Here is a 23,418-nt window from a genome sequence, read left to right as displayed (position 1 = left end):
AGTAAACATACCAGTGTGTTAGGGGACATCTCCTATTACCCTCTGTCACAATTTCGCCGCTCCCCGCCGCATTAAAAGTAGTCAAAAACCGTTTTCAAAAGTTTGTTTATAAACAAACAAAATGGCCACCAAAACAGGAAGTAGGTTGATGTACAATATGTTCTCACATAGAAAATACATCCATACACAAGCAGGCTGTATACAGCTTTCCTTTTGTATCTCAAGAGATCAGATCATTTGTGTGTTTACCTTCTGTCCCCTTCTTCTCTCATGCACTGAACATTACAGGCTTCCTGCAGACAGCTCTGCCTGTGCTTGTGTTTGTAATTCCTCAGTATGTGTCAGCCAGCTACTTTCACAGCCTAACAGAGGAGGATTTTTATCCAGCACTCTTCTATCACTGATAAGATAGCAGAGAAGCTGCTGGCTTATGTAAATAAAACACACACTGGAGTGTGCATAGAGGAACAGACCAGCAGGAAGAGTTGGCAGCCTTCCAGACACAGGCCGACAAGTCTGACAAGGGAAAGATACATTGATTTATTACAGAGACCGTGATAGTACAAAGTGCTGCAGTAAGCCAGAACAGATTAGAATAGGTTTAGGAACTTGTAGGATGGTAGAAAAAAACGTTGTAATTTTTGTTACAGAGTCACTTTAACGACTTTAAATATATTACCGATCAATGGTTTTTGTTTGATGTTGGCATTAGAAATGGTCAGTGAGATGCAAAAAAATTTGCGTTGATGCAGGATTATGCACATGTTGTATGCAAAGTTATGCAGCTTGAAAATGGACCAATCGAATTTTACCTCAGCAGGATTTGATTGGTTCATTTTCAAGCATAAATGTGCATACTCAATTTGCATAATCCAGCATCAACTCAAAATTATTCGCATCTCATTGACCGGCATATCTGAGTCATTGTGAACAGCGGACCATGCTTCACTTGCTGTATATCACTTGGATGTCATGTAAGTAATGAACAAGTTATTGCCGTATCCATAGTGACACGGCTAAAGTGTCAAAATTGTCAGGATTTTTTTTTTTCTGCACCAGCTTGGTCCACGTTTATGGAAAAAAGAAACCTGTCCTTTTGAGATTGCCTGTGTTATCATTTCAGCTGCATTTCTGGTGCGGTGAACTGTGAGCACCGTTCTCCCCCCCTTTTGGGACGCCGGCGGCGGCGAGGTTGTTGGTTGTGACAACTCAGCAGTGAATTACTTTGATCCGCACAACTAATAAATTAATAGGATGAAATTAACGAGCGGCGCACCCGTTGGCAAAACCCAGCAGTCCGGCGTCCGTGCGGCGTCTCGCTTCTCGTACTTCCCCCGTGGTGAGGGGCTGGTGGGTAACCTACACATTGTCACAGTGATAAATGACATATCCCAGGGTGCACCGCTCTCCATCTGCTCAGTCCCCAGCACAACCCAGGGAAAAAAAACAAAACAAGAAATTATTGAGCAGAAACTGCGTCCGACCGCCGCGTGTCCAAAACTAACCACAGCGGAATCGGGCCTACTGTAAAGTTTTAGGTTTTATTTAAATAACAAAAAAAAAGTTCTATTGTTCTTTCCCATTATGAAAAGTAAGTTTACTTTTCATTATGCAGTCAGTTATGCATTTCAAAAACTTATGAAAAAAGGAACTGTAATCCAGAATTGAGCTTCATCCTAATCAGTAACTGATACCATCTTTCCCCCAAGAAATCTTTACGTTTTTCTCCAATAGATCATCAGGGGGGGGGGGGGGGAGGGGGGGTCTGTATGGCTGATATTGGGGTGAAACCCCTCCCTCCCACAGTGTGATGCTATGGCCATTATAGTTTCCTATCTGTGCATTGTGAGATCTATATTTATATATTCCCATCCTTTTACTCTTTGACATTGTTAGAGGGTGTGTTTTATAGAGGATTGCAGTTGGTGCTTTCTTTACTTGTCTGGCAGCAGTAAAGATGGTGACCTGCAGGCTCACAGAGGGTCAAGCAGGCAGACAAATGACAGCGCTCAAGGCTGCACTTTAATTGTAGACCAACAGAGGCAATGCAGAGCCCCACTGGGGCTAAATACATGCCTTGAATGCCAAACGGATGCAATTATGTACGAATTCCAATCTAAAAGATTTTGAATACAGATTGAAGCGATGAATGCAGCTAGCCGCAGGTAAACTTACGTTCAATTTGTACAGCGGGAGACTTGGCAGCGCTTTCAAACAGAGGTTGTACCCGAATGATCGATCTGCATGGATGTGCAGAGCTCCAGGAACTGGGCAACATTACACAACTAGCACTCACAGGTATAACAAAGGAGGGTGTTAGCTTCAGTAAATAATTTGTGCACGGATTATTCTCTATTGGACTTCCCCACGGCAATGATGGAGAACTAGTGTTAGGTCTTCCTTGTGAGGGTCCGCCATCGCCGTGGGGAAGTCCAATAGGGAATAATCTGTGCACAAATTATTTACTGAAGCTAACATCCTCCTTTGTTATACCTGTTTGAGTGCTAGGTGTGTAATGTTGTCCAGTTTCTGGAGCTCTGCACATCCATGCAGATAAATCATTCGGGTACAGCCTCTGTATGAAAGCGCTGCCATGTCTCTCGCTCACAGATGATCAAAACACATGGATGAATTACATGGCGAATATCAATCATTTCTAGATCTAGCTTCTATTTTTCAACTTCCCACTTTTCAACTTAATTGCCCCCCCCCCCCCCCTACTATCTCTTTAAGGTCACATACATTCATGCAATTTGGCTTTAAAGTTAGATTGCCAGCCACAAAATTAGATTCCATTTACCTACTGCTCTGTTTATTATGTAGTCTACATGCAGTCTGCATTGCAAGCATTCCAATATAATCATAAATGTTTCTGCTGTAGTGAATCTTATCTCAGTCAGCCTGGCTCTATTCTGGTACATTGCTGGGGAGAGGGAAACTTGTCATCTCCCCTTCCACATTCTTGCTCTTCACTGATTGGCTGAGGGCAGTTCGGTGTGATACGAGACTGAGAAGGGAAACACACCTCATCCCTCTGCAGAAGCTGCTGAAATATGATCTATGCTGTGCTCACGTGTTTACAAAGCAAGCTAGACATGATTCTAGGAGAAATAAAGAGTAAGCACCCGTTTACACTTAATCAGTGAGTACGCATTTTTTTTTCTTCTCCATACCAGTGCATTATGAAAAATATTTCAGTTAAAATGCATATAGTGTGAACTGTGCCATAGGAAAACATGGACATTACTTTGAAAATCAGATATCCTTTCAGTTATAATTGAGAGTAACTGATTCACACTAGAATCCGCTAAACGCAAAGGCTGATCAATTTTCTGACGTTTTTCAGCGTTTTTTCCTAGTGATTTCCCAGCGATTTTTTCACTTTTTAGGAAGCGTTTTTTTAACGTTTAGCGATTTTTAGTTCAATTAGCCTTTTGTGGGTAATCTGCAAGGTTGGCCGTGTAAAATCGCTGGGAAAACTCTGTTGATTGTGAACAGGCCAGTGATTTCACAGCGATTTTCCAGTTAACATTGAAACGCTAATCGCTCAGAAAACGCTGCAGGCAACGCGTTTGCATTTCAGAAAATTGCTTAGATGAGAACACTTTCGTATATTTTCATTGTACAAGCATTTTTAAAACAGCTAGTGATTTTCAGCGATGCTGAAATCGCTCTGAAAACACACAGGTGTGAATGGGCCCTTAGTGTAAACGGGGCATATGGGAGGAATTCACATCAGGGCAGCACGGTGGCGTAGTGGTTAGCTCTCTCGCCTTGCAGCGCTGGGTCCCTGGTTCGAATCCCAGCCAGGGCACTATCTGCAAAGAGTTGGTATGTTCTCTCTGTGTCTGCGTGGGTTTCCTCCGGGCACTCCGGTTTCCTCCCACATTCCAAAAACATACGGATAAGTTAATTGGCTCTAGACTGCAGTACTTACACTACATAATATAGACATATGGTAATGGTAGGGATTAGATTGTGAGCTCCTTTGAGGGACAGTTAGTGACAAGATATATATATCTTGTCACTGACTGAGCGCGCCCAGACTGGTGCTGCTGCTCTCTAAGGCTGCTCCAGACATTACATCTCATTTCTGCTACTTTAAACCTCTTAATGGAAAGACTGGACAGAAATTTCAGTGGATCCTAATGTATCACTTCTCCAGCAACACCTATAACCTTTCAGAACACCTGGATTACTTGGGATGGCAAAGATTTAAGCTGGATTGGATCTTCCTTGGTATCACACACTGCTGGACACTGCACACCTTCCTTGGAATTGACCTGAGACCTTAAAGACTTTCTGCCTCTTTGTGCCCGCCCTCTCCCATCCTGTGAGTAACTTTCATCGATTATCTACAGCATCTATGCTCAATAGACTATATTTTTCTACATATATTATATATTATATCTTCAAACTCCTAAACAAAGGACTGTGTTTTCAAATCCATGCTGTCCATCCATACATCTCTGTGTAAGGACAATTCAGTCTATACAGGCCCTTTGATCTCTGCAGGATACCAGCCACAGCTGTGAAAGTTCACACCTTGACTTTAAATAGGGCCTTTCTAAGCAGGAGCCCGGAGCTGTCTCTTGTCCATCCTAATGTGTAAACATCAATATTCAGCACAGACACTTCTAGCTGTATACCAACCAAGAAATATATATCCAATTGACAAATCAACAATAATTCTACTTAAGTCTGTTGGAATCTACAGAAAGACAAAGAGAGGATCCAGGGGACGTGGGAAAAGACGTTATTCACTGCAGAACCAAAATAACTCTGTGACAAAATCTACAGAGTACACCCAGCCAACAACCCTAATAGCTCCAGCACAATCCAGCAGAGATGACAGCCACACATCTGGAGACTGTTCCCTCCTGGAGTCCTCAATCTCAGACCTCAGCTCCCACGGTAGCCCAATCAAGGCTGTCCTCTGCAACGTCAGATCAATAAACAACAAAACAGCAATCATACATGATCTAATAGAGTCTTCTGATCTGGCCTGTCTGACTGAAACCTGGCTTTCTGAACCTGTTGGCCCCACCTTGGAGGCAGCTGTGCCAACAAACTATTCCGTGATAAACTGCAACAGGAAAGAACGCAGGGGAGGAGGGGTTGCACTTTGCTTTAGATCAGCTTTGAAAATCAGACCACTTAAGGTGGCCATACACTGGCCCGATTCCCGGCCGTTTCGACAGCAGATTCGATCCTGGGATCGAATCTGCTGCCAATCGTTCGCGGTAAACGCCGCCGACGATCCGATTTCCTCCCGAAATCGGATCGGTCCGTCGATCGCGCCGTGCGGGAAATTACCCTCGATCGCCCGCGGGTAAAGTGCGCGTCGCTAGCGGCGGCCGATCCGATGAAAAATACATTACCTGATGCTGGCTCCCGGGCGTCTTCTCCGCATCTTCTCAGCGCTGCACCCGCTCCATCCCGGCGCTTCCTGGGTCACTGCAGTGACCCAGGAAGTTCAAATAGAGGGCGCTCTATTTGAACTTCCTGGTCACGGAGTGACACAGGAAGCGCCGAGATGGAGCAAGAACAGAGCGGTGCAGCGTGGAGAAGATGCCCGGGAGCCAGCGTCAGGTAATGTATACGGGGGGGGGGGGGACAGGCGGCAGGAGCAGCTGAACAGATTGTGATCGGTTTCAGGCTGAAATCGATTCACAATCTGTTTGCAGTAAAGGCAGCCATACGATCCCTCTCTGATCAGATTCGATCAGATAGGGATTTGTCAGCTGGTCGATCCGATGGCACATCGACCAGTGTATGGCTACCTTTACTGTAGGTCCTACCAACTCGTTTGAATGCTTGGGGGTGCAACTTTCAGCTGAGGAAAACATTAACATATTGCTGATCTACCGCCCACCAGAAAAATACTCAGACTTCCTTGAGGAACTAACACTGGAACACCCCAGATGGATTGTTCTTGGAGATTTCAATACATGGGTGGATGACTCCTCTTCAAAACTTGGAATAGAGCTACCTCGTGCCTTACATGAACTGGGCTTCCTCCAATCAATCAGCTCTGCTACTCACAGGAAAGGTCACACTCTGGACCTTATATTCCATACTGGGCTGTCAATAGCCAATGTGGAAATTAATCCTGTTGCCTGGTCAGACCATCACACTATCCACTTCTCCCTCTCAATACCAGCCGTCAAACACCAGGTCAAGAATCAAATAAAATATCGCCGCTTAAAAGGGCTAACACCTCAATATATCCGAGATAACCTTAGCTTTGATGAATTGACTGACTCCAGCTTGGACCCTGATACTCTGGTGTTTAAATACAACAAATGTGTGTCCTCCACCTTTGAGACCATTGCTCCTCTGCGCACCAAATATCTTACTCCACACCATCATGCACAGTGGTTTGATAACGCTATAAAAGAGCTGAAAAGACAAGGCCGAAAACTTGAGAGGCTGTGGCGCAAATCTCAGTCCCCAGAAGACAAACATGCCTTAATCTTCCACTTGAAGAGCTACCAAAAGGTAATCACGGGAAAAAAATCATCCTTTCTATCACAAGAGATTGCAAATGCAGTTAACAAACCAGCCCAACTGTTCCGCACAGTGGAAAAACTCTTCAACCCAGCATGTCAAAAACTTAATATCGAGTCTTCAAAGGACCTCTGTGACCAATTTGCCCATTTCTTCACAGACAAAGTCTCCGCTATAAGGTCCGCCATCCAACTTACAGCATCTGAGCCTAATATAGCGCCGAAGACCATTAGCAGAGACAACGTAACACCTTGGTCAAACTTCAAAGAAATTGATGAAGAAGTCACATCAAGCATCCTCCTTCACGTCCGCCTAACTACCTGTGACCTGGATCCTGGCCCAACACAGTTCATGTTGAACTGCCCCGACCTGTTCGTACCGGTATTCCTCAAAATTGTTAACTGTTCCTTACAATCAGGGATATTTCCTGCTTTACTGAAGGAAGCAATCATCAGGCCTCTCCTCAAAAAACCCTCCCTGGACCCAGATGCAATGACCAGCTACAGACCTGTCTCTAACCTCCCCTTTCTGGGCAAGCTAATTGAAAAAGCTGTATACCTCCAGCTAGAAGCCAGAATCCTACAAAATAACAGTTATGACCCATTCCAGTCTGGCTTCAGGAAACACCACAGCACTGAAACTGCCCTCATCCAAATATGCAACCACCTGCTCATGGCAAGAGACAGAGGAGAGTGCTCGATCCTCATACTGCTAGACCTTTCTGCAGCCTTTGACACAGTTGACCATGACATCTTGATAAACAGGCTACAGGAATACTGCGGCATTGATGGCATAGTACTTCAGTGGTTCCAATCCTTCTTGAGTGGCAGAACCCACAAAGTGTCTATGGGGCCCTTCCTGTCCACCCCTGTAACACTTAAGTATGGGGTGCCCCAGGGCTCAATCCTCTCTCCCCTGCTTTTTACGATTTACATGCTACCGTTGGGAAAACTAATCCAAAAACATGGCCTGACATACCACTGCTATGCAGACGACACCCAACTATATCTTTCCTTCAAGCCTGGTGTGACAGACCCAACTCTAACTAGAAACGCCTGCTTATGTGAACTACAGCAATGGATGAATGACAACTGGCTGAAACTAAATGCAGACAAAACTGAAGTCCTTCTGATTGGAGGGCAGAGCATGATATCAAAACAACTTCACTTGCAGTCTTCACCACTGGGAATAGGAGGCACGGATCTACGCACCCCTGATCATGTGCGTAGCCTGGGAGTTCTAATTGATGGGGATTTAAACTTCAGAACTCAAATCTCTGCTGTGGTGAAATCATCCTATTTTCACCTGAAGAACATTGCAAAAATCAAGCACCTCATACCCCCAGAAGATCTGCCAACCTTAGTCCACGCCTTCATCACATCCCGACTGGACTACTGCAATGCTCTCTACACTGGCCTTCCAAAAAAGGTCTTGTACCGCCTACAGCTGATACAGAATACTGCTGCCAGACTGCTAACCAACCAACCCCGTCACTGCCACATAATGCCAGTCCAGCATTCCCTTCACTGGCTACCTATAGCATGGAGGGTCCTATTCAAGATCGGCCTACTGACATTTAAATCCCTGAATAATCTGGGCCCTGGATACATGAAAGAAATGTTACAGCTGCGTAGCAATCCCCGCATTCTCAGATCCACAGGTTCTAATAATCTAGTCATACCCAGAGTCCACTTGGAAACTTTTGGTCCCATAGCCTTCTGTCATGCTGCCCCTACGTTTTGGAACTCCTTACCTCAACAGATCAGGACAGCTCCATCCCTGGACGTGTTTAAATCCAGACTGAAAACCCACCTGTTCAGTTTGGCATTTGCAGAAATATAACTTTTGTTGTGTGAATACTTCATCCTACTAATTACTGAATCTGAGAGAGCCTAAGCGCTTTGAGTCCTATGGGAGAAAAGCGCTATAGAAATGTTATTGTATTATTATTGTATTGTACTAGCCAACCCGCGTCGTAGCATACGCCGCATCTATCTATCTAATAGAGTACGTGCCTCAACCTTGAAGCAAGAAGAAGTAGGCTTTTCATGAGAAAATGTATGCGTGCTCAAACACCAAGTTTAACCCTAGCAAGTCTGGCTTTGCAAATCCGGCCTAATTGGCTATTCATGAGGCAATGCTCATGCAAATATGCATTTGCTTTCGCATGCCAAACTATGCAGGGTCAAAAAACCAATACTGCAAAGTGCTCTCTCGCTGCCTGGGAACCACAGCGGCACCCTGGAGTGGGAGGCTGGGTGGCGCAGCCGCCCCCCCCCCCCCACAAGCGTGGCCAGCGCTGGGGAGAGCCGTCCGCACCCACCTCCTAATATTAAAAACAGCCACTTACCTTAACGTCCATTGGGTTCTGCTACATGCGCATTAATTTTCTCATGGAAAGCATTTTGTGCAGTTTGTATCCTTTGGAGGCAGGTGGTGGATGGCGGTGGTGTGAACCCTGGAGTGAGTGCGCCTGTCCTCCCCCCCCCCCCCTCTGGAGTGCTTTATGTGAGCCAGCCCTGAGCTCTAAAGCTCGGGGTGACCCATGCTTCTCTCCTTTCTCATGTGGTGCCCCCAAATTAATGCGCATGTAGCAAAACACAATGAACGTTGAGGTAAGTGCCTGTTTTTAATATTGGGAGGTGGGTGCAGACGGCTCTCCCCGGCGCTGGCCACACTTGGGGGGGGGGTCGTCCACGCCAGCCAGCCTCCCCCTCCGGGGTGCCGCTGTGGTTTCCAGGCAGTGAGAGAGCCTGGGACCCTGCGGTCCCCCGAGTTGTATAAAAAGGGGGCATTGGGAATCCTCCCCGTGGCGCTCCTGGAGGCCTGGAGCACACCAAAAACTGCTAGCAGATCCGCAAAATGCTAGCAGATTTTGAAACGCTTTTTCTTATTTTTCTGTAGCATTTCACCTAGCATTTTGCGGTTTTGTAAAGGGTTTTTGGTGTAGTAGATTTCATATATTGTTACAGTAAAGCTGTTACTGAACAGCTTCTGTAACACAAACGCCTGCAAAACCGCTCTGAACTGCCGTTTTTCAGAGCGGTTTGCGTTTTTCCTATACTGTACATTGGAGGCAGAAACGCCTCCGCAATCCAAAAAATGCCTCACCTCGGGAGTATGTGTTTCAGCAAAACGCCTCCCGCTCTGGTGTGCACCAGCCCATTGAAATACATTACCCAAGCGTATCCGCAGCCGCAAGTGGATCGCAAAACGCTGCCAAACCGCTCTGGTGTGCACTAAGCCGGATAGTGCTAATGTAGCATGTAGCAGGGTGAATGCTTTGTGGTATTGGTTTGTGCATGCATTTGCATGAGCATTGCCTCATGAATAGCCAATTAGGCCAGATTTGCAATGTCAGACTTGCTAGGGTAAGGCCTCTTTTCCATGGACTGTGAATAGGCAGTGAAATGGCTCTCAAACTCTCACAACTGCTCACTGCTGCCTGGTAACTGCTTGCTGCTGCCTGGTAACTGCTTGCTGCTGCCTGGTAACTGCTTGCTGCTGCCTGGTAACTGCTTGCTGCTGCCTGGTAACTGCTTGCTGCTGCCTGGTAACTGCTCGCTGCTGCCTGGTATCTGCTCACTGCTGCCTGGTAACTGCTTGCTGCTGCCTGGTAACTGCTTGCTGCTGCCTGGTAACTGCTTGTTGCTGCCTGGTATCTGCTTGTTGCTGCCTGGTATCTGCTCACTGCTGCCTGGTAACTGCTTGTTGCTGCCTGGTATCTGCTCACTGCTGCCTGGTAACTGCTTGCTGCTGCCTGGTAACTGCTTGTTGCTGCCTGGTATCTGCTCACTGCTGACTGATAACTGCTTGCTGCTGCCTGGTAACTGCTTGCTGCTGCCTGGTAACTGCTTGTTGCTGCCTGGTAACTGCTTGTTGCTGCCTGGTAACTGCTTGTTGCTGCCTGGTAACTGCTTGTTGCTGCCTGGTAACTGCTTGTTGCTGCCTGGTAACTGCTTGTTGCTGCCTGGTAACTGCTTGTTGCTGCCTGGTAACTGCTTGTTGCTGCCTGGTATCTGCTCACTGCTGCCTGGTAACTGCTTGCTGCTGCCTGGTATCTGCTCACTGCTGCCTGGTAACTGCTTGCTGAGCACACAGCTCAACAGTCCGTGGAAAAGAGGCCTTAAACATGGTGTTTGATCACGCATAAATGTTCTCTTGCAAAGTACTTCTTCTTCTTGTTTGAAGGTTGAGGCACTTAGTCTATTATATATATAGATTATATACACTGTACATCGCTGCGTAATATGTCGGCGCTATATAAATACTAAATAATAATAATAATAATAATCAGGATTGGCTTTAGTCAGAGGCAGTAAAACTGAAAAAATGCCTGGAACAGTTTTCTCTTCAGGCCCGGATTTACCTCAGAGGAGCCTATAGGCACAGATGTCCTGGCACATTAGACTCTGCCCTCTAGGAATAAACAAACCCCCGCTTATCCACACCGAAAGTGTGCTGGCCCAGCTGTCACTTCTTCCTTACTTCCCTTGCCCATCATAGGTAGCTACAAGTGTCTCTTAAGGTGCGTACACACATGCGACTATAGTCGTTTGTAACGATCGTTCCCCGATCTTTACCAACGACGATCGTTACAAAAAACGAACAACCGACTATTAAGGCAAACGACGAACGAGCCAAATCGCTACAAAAGAAAGTTCTGTCTCGGCGGATTTTAACCAACGACGATCGTTTGCAAAAGTAGTACATCGTTGGAAACGATCGTTCGTACTAGGCTTGACATGCGCATTTCACTATTTCTCCATGGAACTTCTCATTTTTATGCGCAGGCGCAATAGTTGCTTTCTGTGATGTAACGTTCGTTCTAACGATCAGATCGTTACACACATTTTAAAACTACCTTTACTTAGGTCGTTCTTTCATCAATTAAAAGTTCGTTCGTCGTTCTTAACGAACGATCGTTGTCGCATGTGTGTACGTAGCATCAGTAAAAAGAAGCCAGAGGTACCCTCGACATTAAGTAGCTAGGGTTGCCCCCAAGTATTAAGTCACTAAAGGAACCTCAATATTAAGTAGCTAGAGGTGTCCCCACGTATTAGGTAGCTAGAGGGACCTCAGTATTAAGTAGCTAGAGGTGCTCCCAAGTATTAGGTAGCCAGAGGTGCCCCCAAGTATTAGGTAGCTAGAGGAACCTCAGTATTAAGTAGCTAGAGGTGCTCCCAAGTATTAGGTAGCTAGAGGAACCTCAGTATTAATTAGCTAGAGGTGTCCCCACGTATTAGGTAGCTAGAGGTGTCCCCACGTATTAGGTAGCTAGAGGTGTCCCCACGTATTAGGTAGCTAGAGGAACCTCAGTATTAGGTTGCTAGAGGTGCCCCCAAGTATTAGGTAGCTAGAGGAACCTCAGTATTAAGTAGCTAGAGGTGCCCCCAAGTATTAGGTAGCTAGAGGAACCTCAGTATTAAGTAGCTAGAGGTGCCCCCAAGTATTAGGTAGCTAGAGGAACCTCAGTATTAGGTAGCTAGAGGTGCCCCTGACTGAAGTGAGATCTTGTCAGTGGAATGCTGAGAGCAGAGTGAGTAACCTCTCATTTATACGCTCATCAGGACTCTGCATAGGGAAGGAGGGAGGGAGGCACTAGGGGAGGAGAGTGAGCCGCCCTTCCATCATCAGGCGCCTGTAGGCACTTGCTTATTATAAAATTTACGGAAAATTAACATGCTGACAGTACAATACATGTGTTATGTAAGTAGAACAAGTATCTATCTACTTATATTTGTGTTGTTTTTTTCCCTGGCATAGTATGGCTGTACCTGTTATAAAGAAACGCTCTTAAAGGATACCCGAACTGAAATGTGACATGATGAGAAAGACATGTGTATGTACAGTGCCTAGCACACAAATAACTATGCTGTTTTCCTTTTTTTCTTTCTCTGTCTGAAAGAGTTAATATCAGGTATGTAAGTGGCTGACTCAGTCCTGACTCAGAGAGGAAGTGACTACAGTGTGACCCTCACTGATAAGAAATTCCCCTTTTTTACCTCTTTCTTGCTCTCAGAAGCCATTTTCTGCTAGGAAAGTGTTTTATAGTTGGAATTTCTTATCAGTGAGGGTCACACTGTAGTCATTTCCTGTCTGAGTCAGGACTGAGTCAGCCACTTACATGCCTGATATTAACCTTTTCAGACAGAGAAAGAAAAAGAGGAACACAGCATAGTTATCTGTGTGCTAGGCACTGTACATACACATGTCTATCTCATTATGTCACATTTCAGTTCGGGTATCCTTTAAGGGGTGACAGACAACAATAAAATCAGAGGTGATCCTGCCCCGTTTCAACACAACCAAACCATAAAATGATGATTTTGGACCGATAATGGCGGGACGATGGTTTTCATTCCCCACAAAGCACGCAAAGTGGATGTTTCCAGGACAACGCTTCTTCCGAAAGCAGAAATAATATCTGCCACAGGAATGAGGATCTTTCACGCTGAAATATATGGACTCCACCAGCGTCGCACTTACACAAACACAAACTGGAGTCCTGCTTTCGATTTATTTAGCTTGATTAAGTAGGAAGAGACAAATAGCATAAATTATGCCTCTCATAAATGTTATATATTCGTGAACATATGGCGAGGGTTCGCTTCCCCCTTCCAGCGCAAGTCAAATGGAATTCTTAATTAACGCTTGTGCCATCAAACCACCGCGACTTTCTCAACGCCGCTGATGTCTCTGAGGTTTCACAAAAATCTATAAAAGCAAAAGTAGCATCCGTGTGCTCAGCCTGTATAATAGGCAGAGGAGACGCTGGAGGGTTATCTATAGATTGTGTCCCGGCAACGTACAGAGGGGATGCAGGTTACTCTAACAGTGGAAAAAAAAGATATCTTTCTGAAGATCACTTTTAGGAAATGGACGTTGTGTCAGTACATAGTCATGTCACTGACTGTCCTCAGAGGAGCTCACACTCTAATCCTACCATAGTCATAGTCTAATGTCCTACCATATTATTATGTATTTATATAGCACTGACACCTTCTGCAGCACATTACAGAGTACATAGTCATGTCACTGACTGTCCTCAGAGGAGATCACACTCTAATGCTACCATAGACATAGTCTGATGTCCTACCATATTATTATTCTGTATTTATATAGCACTGACATCTTCTGCAGCACATTACAGAGTACATAGTCATCCAACTGACTGTCCTCAGAGGAGCTCACACTCTAATCCTACCATAGTCATAGTCTGATGTCCTACCATATTATTATTATGTATTTATATACCACTGACATCTCCTGCAGCACATTACAGAGTACATCGTCATGTCACTGATTGTGCTCAGAGGAGCTCACACTCTAATCCTACCATAGTCATAGTCTGATGTCCTACCATATTATTATTATGTATTTATATAGCATTGACATCTTCTGCAGCGCTGTACAGAGTACATAGTCATGTCACTGAGTGTCCTCAGAGGAGCTCACACTCTAATCCTACCATAGTCATAGTCTAATGTCCTACCATATTATTATTATTATTATTATTATTATGTATTTATACAGCACTGACATCTTCTGCAGCACTTTACATAGTCATGCCACTGACTGTCCTCAGAGGAGCTCACAATCTAATCCTGCCATAGTCATAGTCTAATGTCCTACCATATTATTATTATTATGTATTTATACAGCACTGACATCTTCTGCAGCACTTTACAGAGTGCATAGTCATGTCACTGACTGACTATGGCAGGATTAGATTGTGAGCTCCTCTGAGGACAGTCAGTGACATGACTATGTACTCTGTAATGTGCTGCAGAAGATGTCAGTGCTGTATAAATACAAATTAATAATATGGTAGGACATTAGACTATGACTATAGCAGGATTAGATTGTGAGCTCCTCTGAGGACATGGTCTAATGTCCAACCATATTATTATGTATTTATATAGCACTGACATCTTCTGCAACACTTTACAGAGTACATAGTCATGTCACTGACTGTCCTCAGAGGAGCTCACACTCTAATACTACCATAGTCAGTCTAATGTCCTACCATATTAATATTATGTATTTATATAGCACTGACATTTTATGCAGCACATTACAGAGTACATAGTCATGTCACTGACTGTCCTCAGAGGAGATCACAATCTAATCCTGCCATAGTCCTAGTCTAATACGGGGTGGGCAAACTGCTTCCATTTCATCTGGCCCGCTGATGCAAGGCTGGATTGTGTGCTTCCCCCAGTAGGTGAACTGGCTTGCAGCGTCCAACGGACACCACACCCGTTCACTCTCCGGAACTGACCTGATCCAGGCTGCAGGTGTCTGTGGCAGAAGGGCTATGAGAAAATGGCGTCCGAAGCCCAGAACTGGAGTCTATTTGTGTTTGCAGTGCTGGGCTCCGGCCACCATTTTCCTGTAGCCCTGCTCTGCCATGATGGCACGGGAGATTCAGATCTGAGACCAACGCTGGTGGCCGTGAGGAGTTTCCTGCCAGGGGAGTAGTCCTTTTTTTCTCTTCAGGTGCCACCACGGACACTAGGGGGCACTATATTAGTGGGGTGGAGGAAAATATGCTGCCTTACCTGAGAGGAAAAATATATACGTGCCTGGGGCTTCCTGCAGCCCCCTTCAGGTCGCTGGCTCGCTTGCTATTCTTCTGAGCTATCTCAATTCTCTTTTAGCCGTCCATGTAGATATGTCAGTCGCCGCATACTGTGTATGTGCGGCCTGACCATGCACACGCTCCATCATGGTCTTGTTGCCAGGAGCGCTCTCCACCTGTGCAATACTACTATGCAGGCGCCAAATGTTTCCAGTTTTTGGCTCCGCCCAATTTTTCTGACCTTGTCATACCGTCCCTCAATTCCCAAGTTTGAGCTTTGGGGTCCTTAGTATCAATTTGTATGTTCTCATTGAAATTAATCAAATCTAATTGGCTAATTGTGGCTCTGCCCCCTTTCTGAATTTGAACCCCAGTCACTCAGTGACCAACTGTACCAGGTTTGGGGCATCTGCTATTAACAGTGTAAGAATGGCAGCAATGTAAATATTCCCGTTGGAAATCAACAGGTGAATTTTGATTGGCTGTTTTAGGCTCCACCCACTTTACTGAATATTAATCCCAGTCACCCAGCGACCAATTGTGCAAAGTGTGAGTCATTCACAGTGAAGAATGGCTGCAGTTTACATTTTCCCAGGGAAATCTGTTTTTGAATCCACCCACTTTTTGTAACCTTGACACACAGTCACTCAATGACCAAGCTTGTGAGTTTTCGGGTTACTGGCATCAAAATTGTGTGATTGGAAGCAGTTTATCCTGCAAAGAAATCTGATTGGCTGTTTGTGGCCCCGCCCCTTTAGTGAATTTGAATCTCAGTCACTTAATGACCGACTGTAGCAAGTTTGAAGCCTCTGCCATTAACAGTGTAAGAATGGCTGCAGTTTAAATATTCCCCTTGAAAATCAATAGGTGAATTTTGATTGGCTGTTGTAGGCTCCACCCATTTTCTTGAATCTTAATCGCATTCACCCAGTGACCAACTGTGGCAAGTTTGAGAACCCTGCGATTAACAGTGTAAGAATGGCTGCAGTTTACAGTTTCCCATTTAAAATGAATGGCTGAAATTTGATTGGCTGTTTTATGCTCCACCCACTTTTCCTGGATTTGTAACCTCGGTCACCAAGTGACCAACTGTGCCATGTGTGGGGACTCTGGCTTGATTACTGTGAGAATGGCAGCCTTTTACATGTTTTCCATTGACTTGAATGGATGAAATCTGATTTGCTGTCTGTAGCTCCGCCCAGGTGTGCAGGGGGGACCCGAGACCCCCAGAACATATCATCCCAGGTAGTAAGGGATCTGTGTACCAAGTTTCGTTCAAATCGATCAAGCCGTTTTCACGTGATCCACACACACACACACACACACACACACACACACACACACACACACACACACACACACACACACACACACACACACACACACACACACACACACACACACACACACACACACACACACACACACACACACACACACACACACACACACACACACACACACACACACACACAATTTTATATATAGATATAGATGCTGCCACATTATGTGTAATTTAGGGGATACACTGCCACATTATGTGTATTTTTGGGGATATACCCAGCCACATTATGTGTCTTGCTGTTTGAGGGGATCTGCCTGCTGTCCCTGGGCCTGTTTGGTGCCGAAGAGGTCGGGCTGCTGCCATTTGCTGTTTGTGGGTTGGGGTGACATTGTCTAATTACTTTTAGGGTCACTTTGCCTAAATGTGTTTTGGAAGAAAACGTGGGCCCACTGACTTTGCATTACACTGTTGCAATACAGTTAGCTCCGCCCACATCCACGCATGACCACACCCATTTTTCATGCAAGCACTCACTCCTATTCTGGTTCGGCCCCTTGGTAAAACTTGAGAACCCCATATGGCACTCGAGTCAAAAAGGTTTGCCCGCCCCTGGTTTAAAAGAAATGAGTATGGCAGCCTCCATATCCCTCTCACTTCAGGTGTCCTTTAACTCTTGTATACGTAAGTAAATCTCCTTGGTCACGCCATGTATATGAGGAAGGCGATGAGGCCCTATTCGTAGTGTGTGTAATCAGCTGTGGGGGCGGGGAGGGAGGTAAAAGGGCATACAAATTATCTATTGTGGCGTGTGAGTCTGGCGCTGTAATTAATTCATGTTTAATTAAAATAATGAGCACAGTTACCTCCCCTATTAATGCTGCAGGTTTGCGCAGACTTCTAGGGAGTCTCTTCACTATTGTGTGAATTTTATCTCTGGCTGGTATAAAGAATACAGGGAACACATTATAGGGTAACGGAAATTACAGCCTACAGGCCCGTTTCCATGTGTCCAAAAATGTACGTTTTATTGCACACAAATTCCAATACTGAATTGCCACCTATTGAAACCTATAGTATATAGAGCAATTATCAGGCTGTCTTCCTGATCGTATAAAACACTTGTCTCAGCCTATGTATTCCGTACATCATTTGAGTTACTGTTTGGTATTTTTGCTCATCTATTTGTAACAGTAGTAACCTCTTCCCTACCGCCCATTGGTGGTGGAATGGGCAATGCAATATTCATACCTAGAGGTATCTGATGACGAATCTGCTGCACATCTATAAGTGTATGACCACCTTAACCCTCACTGATAAGGAATTACTGCCATAAAACACTTTCCTGTCAGTAAATGGCTTCTGAGGGCAGAAAAGAGACAAAAATGGCCCATAGTTCATACATTTTAGATCTGGCAAACCTCCATGAATGTGTCATTGAGCAGACAATGAAACCGTAAAAACTTAAAAACTAGATTTAAAAGTAAAATAAAGCTGTAGAATATCTTAAAAAGTCATTTTTGGAGGAGGAGGATAGATGCAAATGTTTATCTTAGCAGTTTTTCACCTTGGATGTTTTTAGAAATCCCACAAAAATCTATGAAAAACCCTCCCAAAAAACGAAGGGCCTTTTGATTGACGTCCAGTTGTCTTATTTATGGAGTATTTATTTGGTAGGGCTGTTCTTATGACCATCGATCTTGGGGGGGGGGGGGGGGGGGAGAGACAGGGAGACAAATGGGCAACAGTGCTGCATGACCAATGGTTACATTTCTTGAAAAAGTTGGCCCCTTTCCAACCAATATTTCCTAATTTTTCCCAATATCTGTTAGAAATCAATGGGTGCTAGGTGGTTGTAAGTGATTTATATTCTCCAACTGATTTTTTTTATAAAAATGTGTGTCACTTGCTACAACAGGCAGACACCAAGTAGTGCATGTCTAGCTATATTGGTATTGTGTGATAAGTTATCAACTGTAGAGAAATGGCCCAAGCATATAACCATGAGCCAATGTATTGGTATGTTCCAGCAGTGGGTGTTCTGCAAGGCAGCTGGCTGGAAGGGAGTGAGTCCAGAGATCGCAACCAACAAGCATGGCTGAAATTCGAAGGGATCCAACCTTTGCACCTGACATGTAGGTAACAGACTACTACACCAGACAAACATTTATTAGTGCATGTCTAGCCTTATTAATAACATGCAAGAAGTTGTCAACCAAGGAGAAATGGCCCAAGCATGTAACCATGAGCCACTTTATAGGTATGTTTCAGTGGGGGATATGCAATGGAGTTGGCTGGAGGGGAGTGAGTCTAGAGATTAGAACAAGCAAACCTGTTTGAAATTTAGAGGGTTCCTACCGTTGCACTTGCCATGTAGGTAACAGATTTCCACACCAGACAAAAGTTACCTAGTGCATGACTACCTTCATTTAGACAACCAAAGAAGATTTAGGAGAAATGGCCCAAGCATGTAACCATGTGTTACTCTACTAGTATACGCCAATGGATGCTCTGCAAGGCAGGGGCAGAGGATAGAGGTTCCAGAAATCGCAAAAAAATGGCTGAAATTTGGGCACACCTTTGGACCCAATTTATAGATAGCAGATCATAGCTGTGTGATTATGGCAGCCATCTTGTTTCCACCCTCAGAGCTCCTCCTTAAGATATTTTCGAACTGCAGTAATTGAGTGGGAGCGTAAATAGCTGAAAATATTGTTTAGCGGAGTCCATATACGGCCTTTATCCCATCTAACTGCCGCCGCTGCCCGCCGATCGACTCCTGAATGACAGTATAAGCGGGGATTATCCCGCAATATGAAATACATCTCCGGAACAATTGCGGATTATGACTGTAAAAATGAGAGATAACGCCGGAGCCCTGATAGAGCTTCGCTGGCGGAGATATGGAGCCGAAGAAGAGCGCGGCGCCGCGGCAAACGTCTTGATGTTCGCTGTCATTATCTCCCACATAATGATCGTTTTCAGAGACCTCTAAAAACCACCTCAGAAGGCTAAATGGCACTTGAATAAAGGGGGAGGTGTGGGGGAGCGGCGTGTCTGCGAGTCTAATACCGCGGCGTACCTCTCCATCCTCTCACCGCCGTGCGGCGGAGTGCCATCGACTTGGCCCCGGCGATTTCTCCAGCAGGTGAGTTGATTACTTTGAAATCAGCCGGAGTAAGAAAAAAAAAATGTCCTTTTCTGACCACTCAAGTGAATCAGTCAAATTATCGAGCGGCAGACGGAAGGGAACGCCGCGGGGCGCGACGCGACTGCCACTCGCTATAAGTCAAGCCTTCACTTACTGCACAATTTACTCCCGCTCTCAACGGCCTCTTCTCTCATTTAATATGCTTATTCGGACTAATCCGGCGACTGATAGGGGCAGGCCGCGCAATAAACGGTCACAGCGATATCGTGTTCTAGGAGTGTTTTACAGGAGATTGAGAAAGTCGCTGCCGCACTAGAGTCTTTGTGAATTAACCCTTTCTGATCCACTGTGGACTGTTCTCCCCCGGTCCCGATGTCGGACTGTGTCCAATGAGGAGCAGTATGACTGCCACTGGCCGCGCCCACCGTCGGATGTTATCGGACTTGAGGTGCCCATTGACGGTACAGTTTTTCCTTCAGATTCGATCTTTCAATGCTATTTTAATGATTGAAACTAGTCGGAAGGCAATTATCAATTGTTCCCATTAACGGAATAATTTAAAGAGAAAAAAAAAACATCCCCTGGGGGGTACTGACCTCAGGAGGGGGAATAATCAGGGTCCGATGAGGCTTCCCCCTCCCCTGTAGCTGCAGGCAGTCCAGCGCTGGCTCCCCCGAAGCGTCCCGCAATCCTCCCCTGCCTGACAAGCCTGACAAGGATTGATATATTTACCTTCCCTGGCTCCAGCAGGTGGCGCTGTTGCGGCTCTCAGCACTGAGATAGGTGGAAATAGCCGATCTCCGTCGGGTCCGCTCTACTATGCAGGTGCAGGAGACTTGTGCCTGCGCAGTAGAGCGGCCCGACAGCGACCGGCTATTTACGCCCATCTCCGAGCGGAGAGCAGATACTGCGCCTGCGCTGGAGTCGGGGAGGTAAATATTTACATCCCCGCTATTCGGAGGGGCACAGCGAGACCCCCGTGGGACCGAGGAGGATGGGGGAAGCCTCAATAGGATCCGGAGGCTTCCCCCCACCTTAGGTGAGAACCCCCCAGGGGAACTTTTTTTAGTTACAGGTTTCCTTTAAAGAAGGTTTTACATTCTGATTTGATTATAAAACCTAACTTTCAGATTGATTTTTTTTTTTTTCCTTTTCCAAATCGACCAAATAATCGTTTCACATCTTTTTGTACCACACACAGTGCAGTTTTCTATACAATCCTACAATTCAATCATAAAAAGTGCATTGAAAGATTGAATCTGAAGAAAAATTTTTACCGTTTTTGGGTACCTTAAAGAGACTCCGTAACAAAAATTGCATCCTGTTTTTTATCATCCTACAAGTTCCAAAAGCTATTCTAATGTGTTCTGGCTAACTGCAGCACTTTCTACTATAACAGTCTCTGTAATAAATCAATGTATCTTTCCCCTGTCAGACTTGTCAGCCTGTGTCTGGAAGGCTGCCAAGTTCTTCAGTGTTGTGGTTCTGCTATGAACTCCCCCTTCCAGGCCCCTCTATGCACACTGCCTGTGTATTATTTAGATTAGAGCAGCTTTTCTCTTCTCTCTTATCTTTTACAAGCTGGATAAATCATCCTCTGAGCTGGCTGGGCTTTCACATACTGAGGAATTACAGACAAGGGCAAAGCTGTTTGCAGGAAGAAAAGAGCAGCCTGAAACTTCAGTGCATGAGAGATGCAGGGGAAAGAAACACACAATGATCTCTTGAGATTCAAAAGGAAGGCTGTATACAGCCTGCTTGTGTATGGATGTATTTTCTATGTGTGGACATACTGTACATCAACCTACTTCCTGTTTTGGTGGCCATTTTGTTTGTTTACAAACAAACTTTTTAAAACTGTTTTTAACCACTTTTAATGCGGCGAGGAGCGGCGAAATTGTGACAGAGGGTAATAGGAGATGTCCCCTAACGCACTGGTATGTTTACTTTTGAGCGATTTTAACAATACAGATTCTCTTTAAAGGACAACTGTAGTGAGAGGTATATGAAGGCTGACATATTTATTTCCTTTTAAGCAATACCAGTTGCCTGGCAGTCCTGCTAATCCTCTACCTCTAATACTTTTAGCCATAACCCCTGAACAAGCATGCAGCAGATCAGGTGTTTCTGACATTGTCAGATCTGACAAGATTAGCTGCATGCTTGTTTCTGGTGCTATTCAGACACTACTGCATCCTAATAGATCAGCAGGACAGCCAGGCAACTGGTATTGTATAGAAGTAAATAAATATGGCTGCCTCCATATATTTCTCACTTCAGTTGTCTTTTAAGTCAGACACTTTGATCTCCTACAGCACTATGCTGTGCCGCTGCACCTCATTATATAAATATTATGTGGGCGATTTTGCCTCCCCCTGCCTACGCCAGCACCACCGTCTGTGGCTGTCAGACTCCTGCAATGCATTGTGGGTCTTGTAGTTCCTTTACAGCTGGAAAGCCAAGTTTGCAGATCACTGCCCCAGAGGGTCTTCCAGCCCTAGTTCACGCCTTCATCACATCACGGCTGGATTACTGCAATGCCCTTTATGCTGGCCTCCCCAAACAAGGACCTGCGTCGCCTGCAGCTAGTACAGAATGCTGCTGCCAGATTGCTAACAAACCAGCCTCGCCACTGTCACATTACACCGATCCTTCACTCACTGCACTGGCTACCTGTAGAATGGAGAATAGTCTTCAAGATTGGACTGTTGACATGCAAATCCCTGCACAATCTGGGCCCTGGATACATGAAGGACTTGCTGAAGCTGCACCACACCTCTCACAATCTCAGATCAGCAGGATCCATAAACTTAATCACTCCCAGAGTGCACCTCAAAACCTTTGGAGCCAAAGCTTTGTCATGCTGCCCCTACCCTTTGGAACTCCCTACCACACCCAGGAAAGTCAGCCCCATCCCTGGAGTTATTGAAATCCAGACTGAAAAGCCACCTGTTTAGCCTGGCATTTCCGGACTTATAAAATTCTTCCTCTGTACCATGATGGTCTGAGCCATGCTTATGCGCTTTGAATCCTATGGGAGAAAAGCGCTTTACAAATGTTTTTTGATGTTGGTTTTGAGGGGGTGGGGCTTCGTCAGGGGAACATATATCCCCTGATGAAGGTGCAAACCATTTTAATTAGGTTTTGAGGGCTACTCTGAATCACGGACTGCTTACCTGTCCACGCATTGCCGGTTTTGGTAAGTCTTTGTGTTGCATCGGTGAATCGGCCGTTTTTTAGTTGACGTCTATAAAGCGAGTTCCGTCGCCATGTTTCGCCCGTGCCGAGGGTAATATCCGTGCCCAGAGTTAGACTAGAATACTTCTTGGAGGCAGACAGACGTCACACTCCCCAGAACTGATGAGGAAACACAATTGGCACGGTGTGCAGATGCTGAATTGAACATAATTATTGGCGCTGATTGAATTATCCATTGTAATTCTCTCCAGCACTAAATACGTTTTGTTGAGATGCGTAAAATAAGTGTCTTCGGCCAGCAGATGCTCCGGTTTTCCCACGCGGCTCCCCCAACCTGACACGCGATCCGTCTTGTAAGGAATACAATAATCCTCTATATAGACTCTATGGACCATTTTTGGGGCTTAAAGGGGAACTTCAGCCTAAACAAACATACTGTCGTTAAATTACAGTGGGTTGCAAAAGTATTCGGCCCCCTTGAAGTTTCCCATGTTTTGTCACATTACTGCCACAAACATGAATCAATTTTATTGGAATTCCACATGAAAGACCAACACAAAGTGGTGTACACGTGAGAAGTGGAACGAAAATCATACATGATTCCAAACATTTTTTACAAATCAATAACTGCAAAGTGGGGTGTGCATAATTATTCGGCCCCCTTTGATCTGAGTGCAGTCAGTTGCCTACAGA

The 23,418-nt window shown here is 45.2% G+C and overlaps 1 protein-coding gene across 5 annotated transcripts in view; it reads left to right on the top strand.

Moving 5' to 3' along the window:
• Positions 1 to 23,418, top strand: part of DACH2 (dachshund family transcription factor 2) — a 535,913-nt gene that overhangs the window by 235,599 nt on the left and 276,896 nt on the right. For 2 of the 5 annotated variants that reach the window (XM_068250013.1, XM_068250011.1), the window contains exon 3: positions 18,407 to 18,511. The exons of 2 other annotated variants lie outside the window; for them this stretch is intronic. In XM_068250013.1, the coding sequence (XP_068106114.1) occupies positions 18,407 to 18,511 (105 nt within the window). The remainder of the gene's footprint in view (positions 1 to 18,406; positions 18,512 to 23,418) is intronic. One more of the 5 variants, XM_068250012.1, reaches the window with a different exon arrangement.

This window comes from Hyperolius riggenbachi, chromosome 8 (genome assembly GCF_040937935.1).
Source record: "Hyperolius riggenbachi isolate aHypRig1 chromosome 8, aHypRig1.pri, whole genome shotgun sequence".
Taxonomy (NCBI): Eukaryota; Metazoa; Chordata; class Amphibia; order Anura; family Hyperoliidae; genus Hyperolius; species Hyperolius riggenbachi.
Note: the sequence above shows the minus strand (reverse complement) of the source record. Positions and strands in the feature narration are given on the sequence as shown.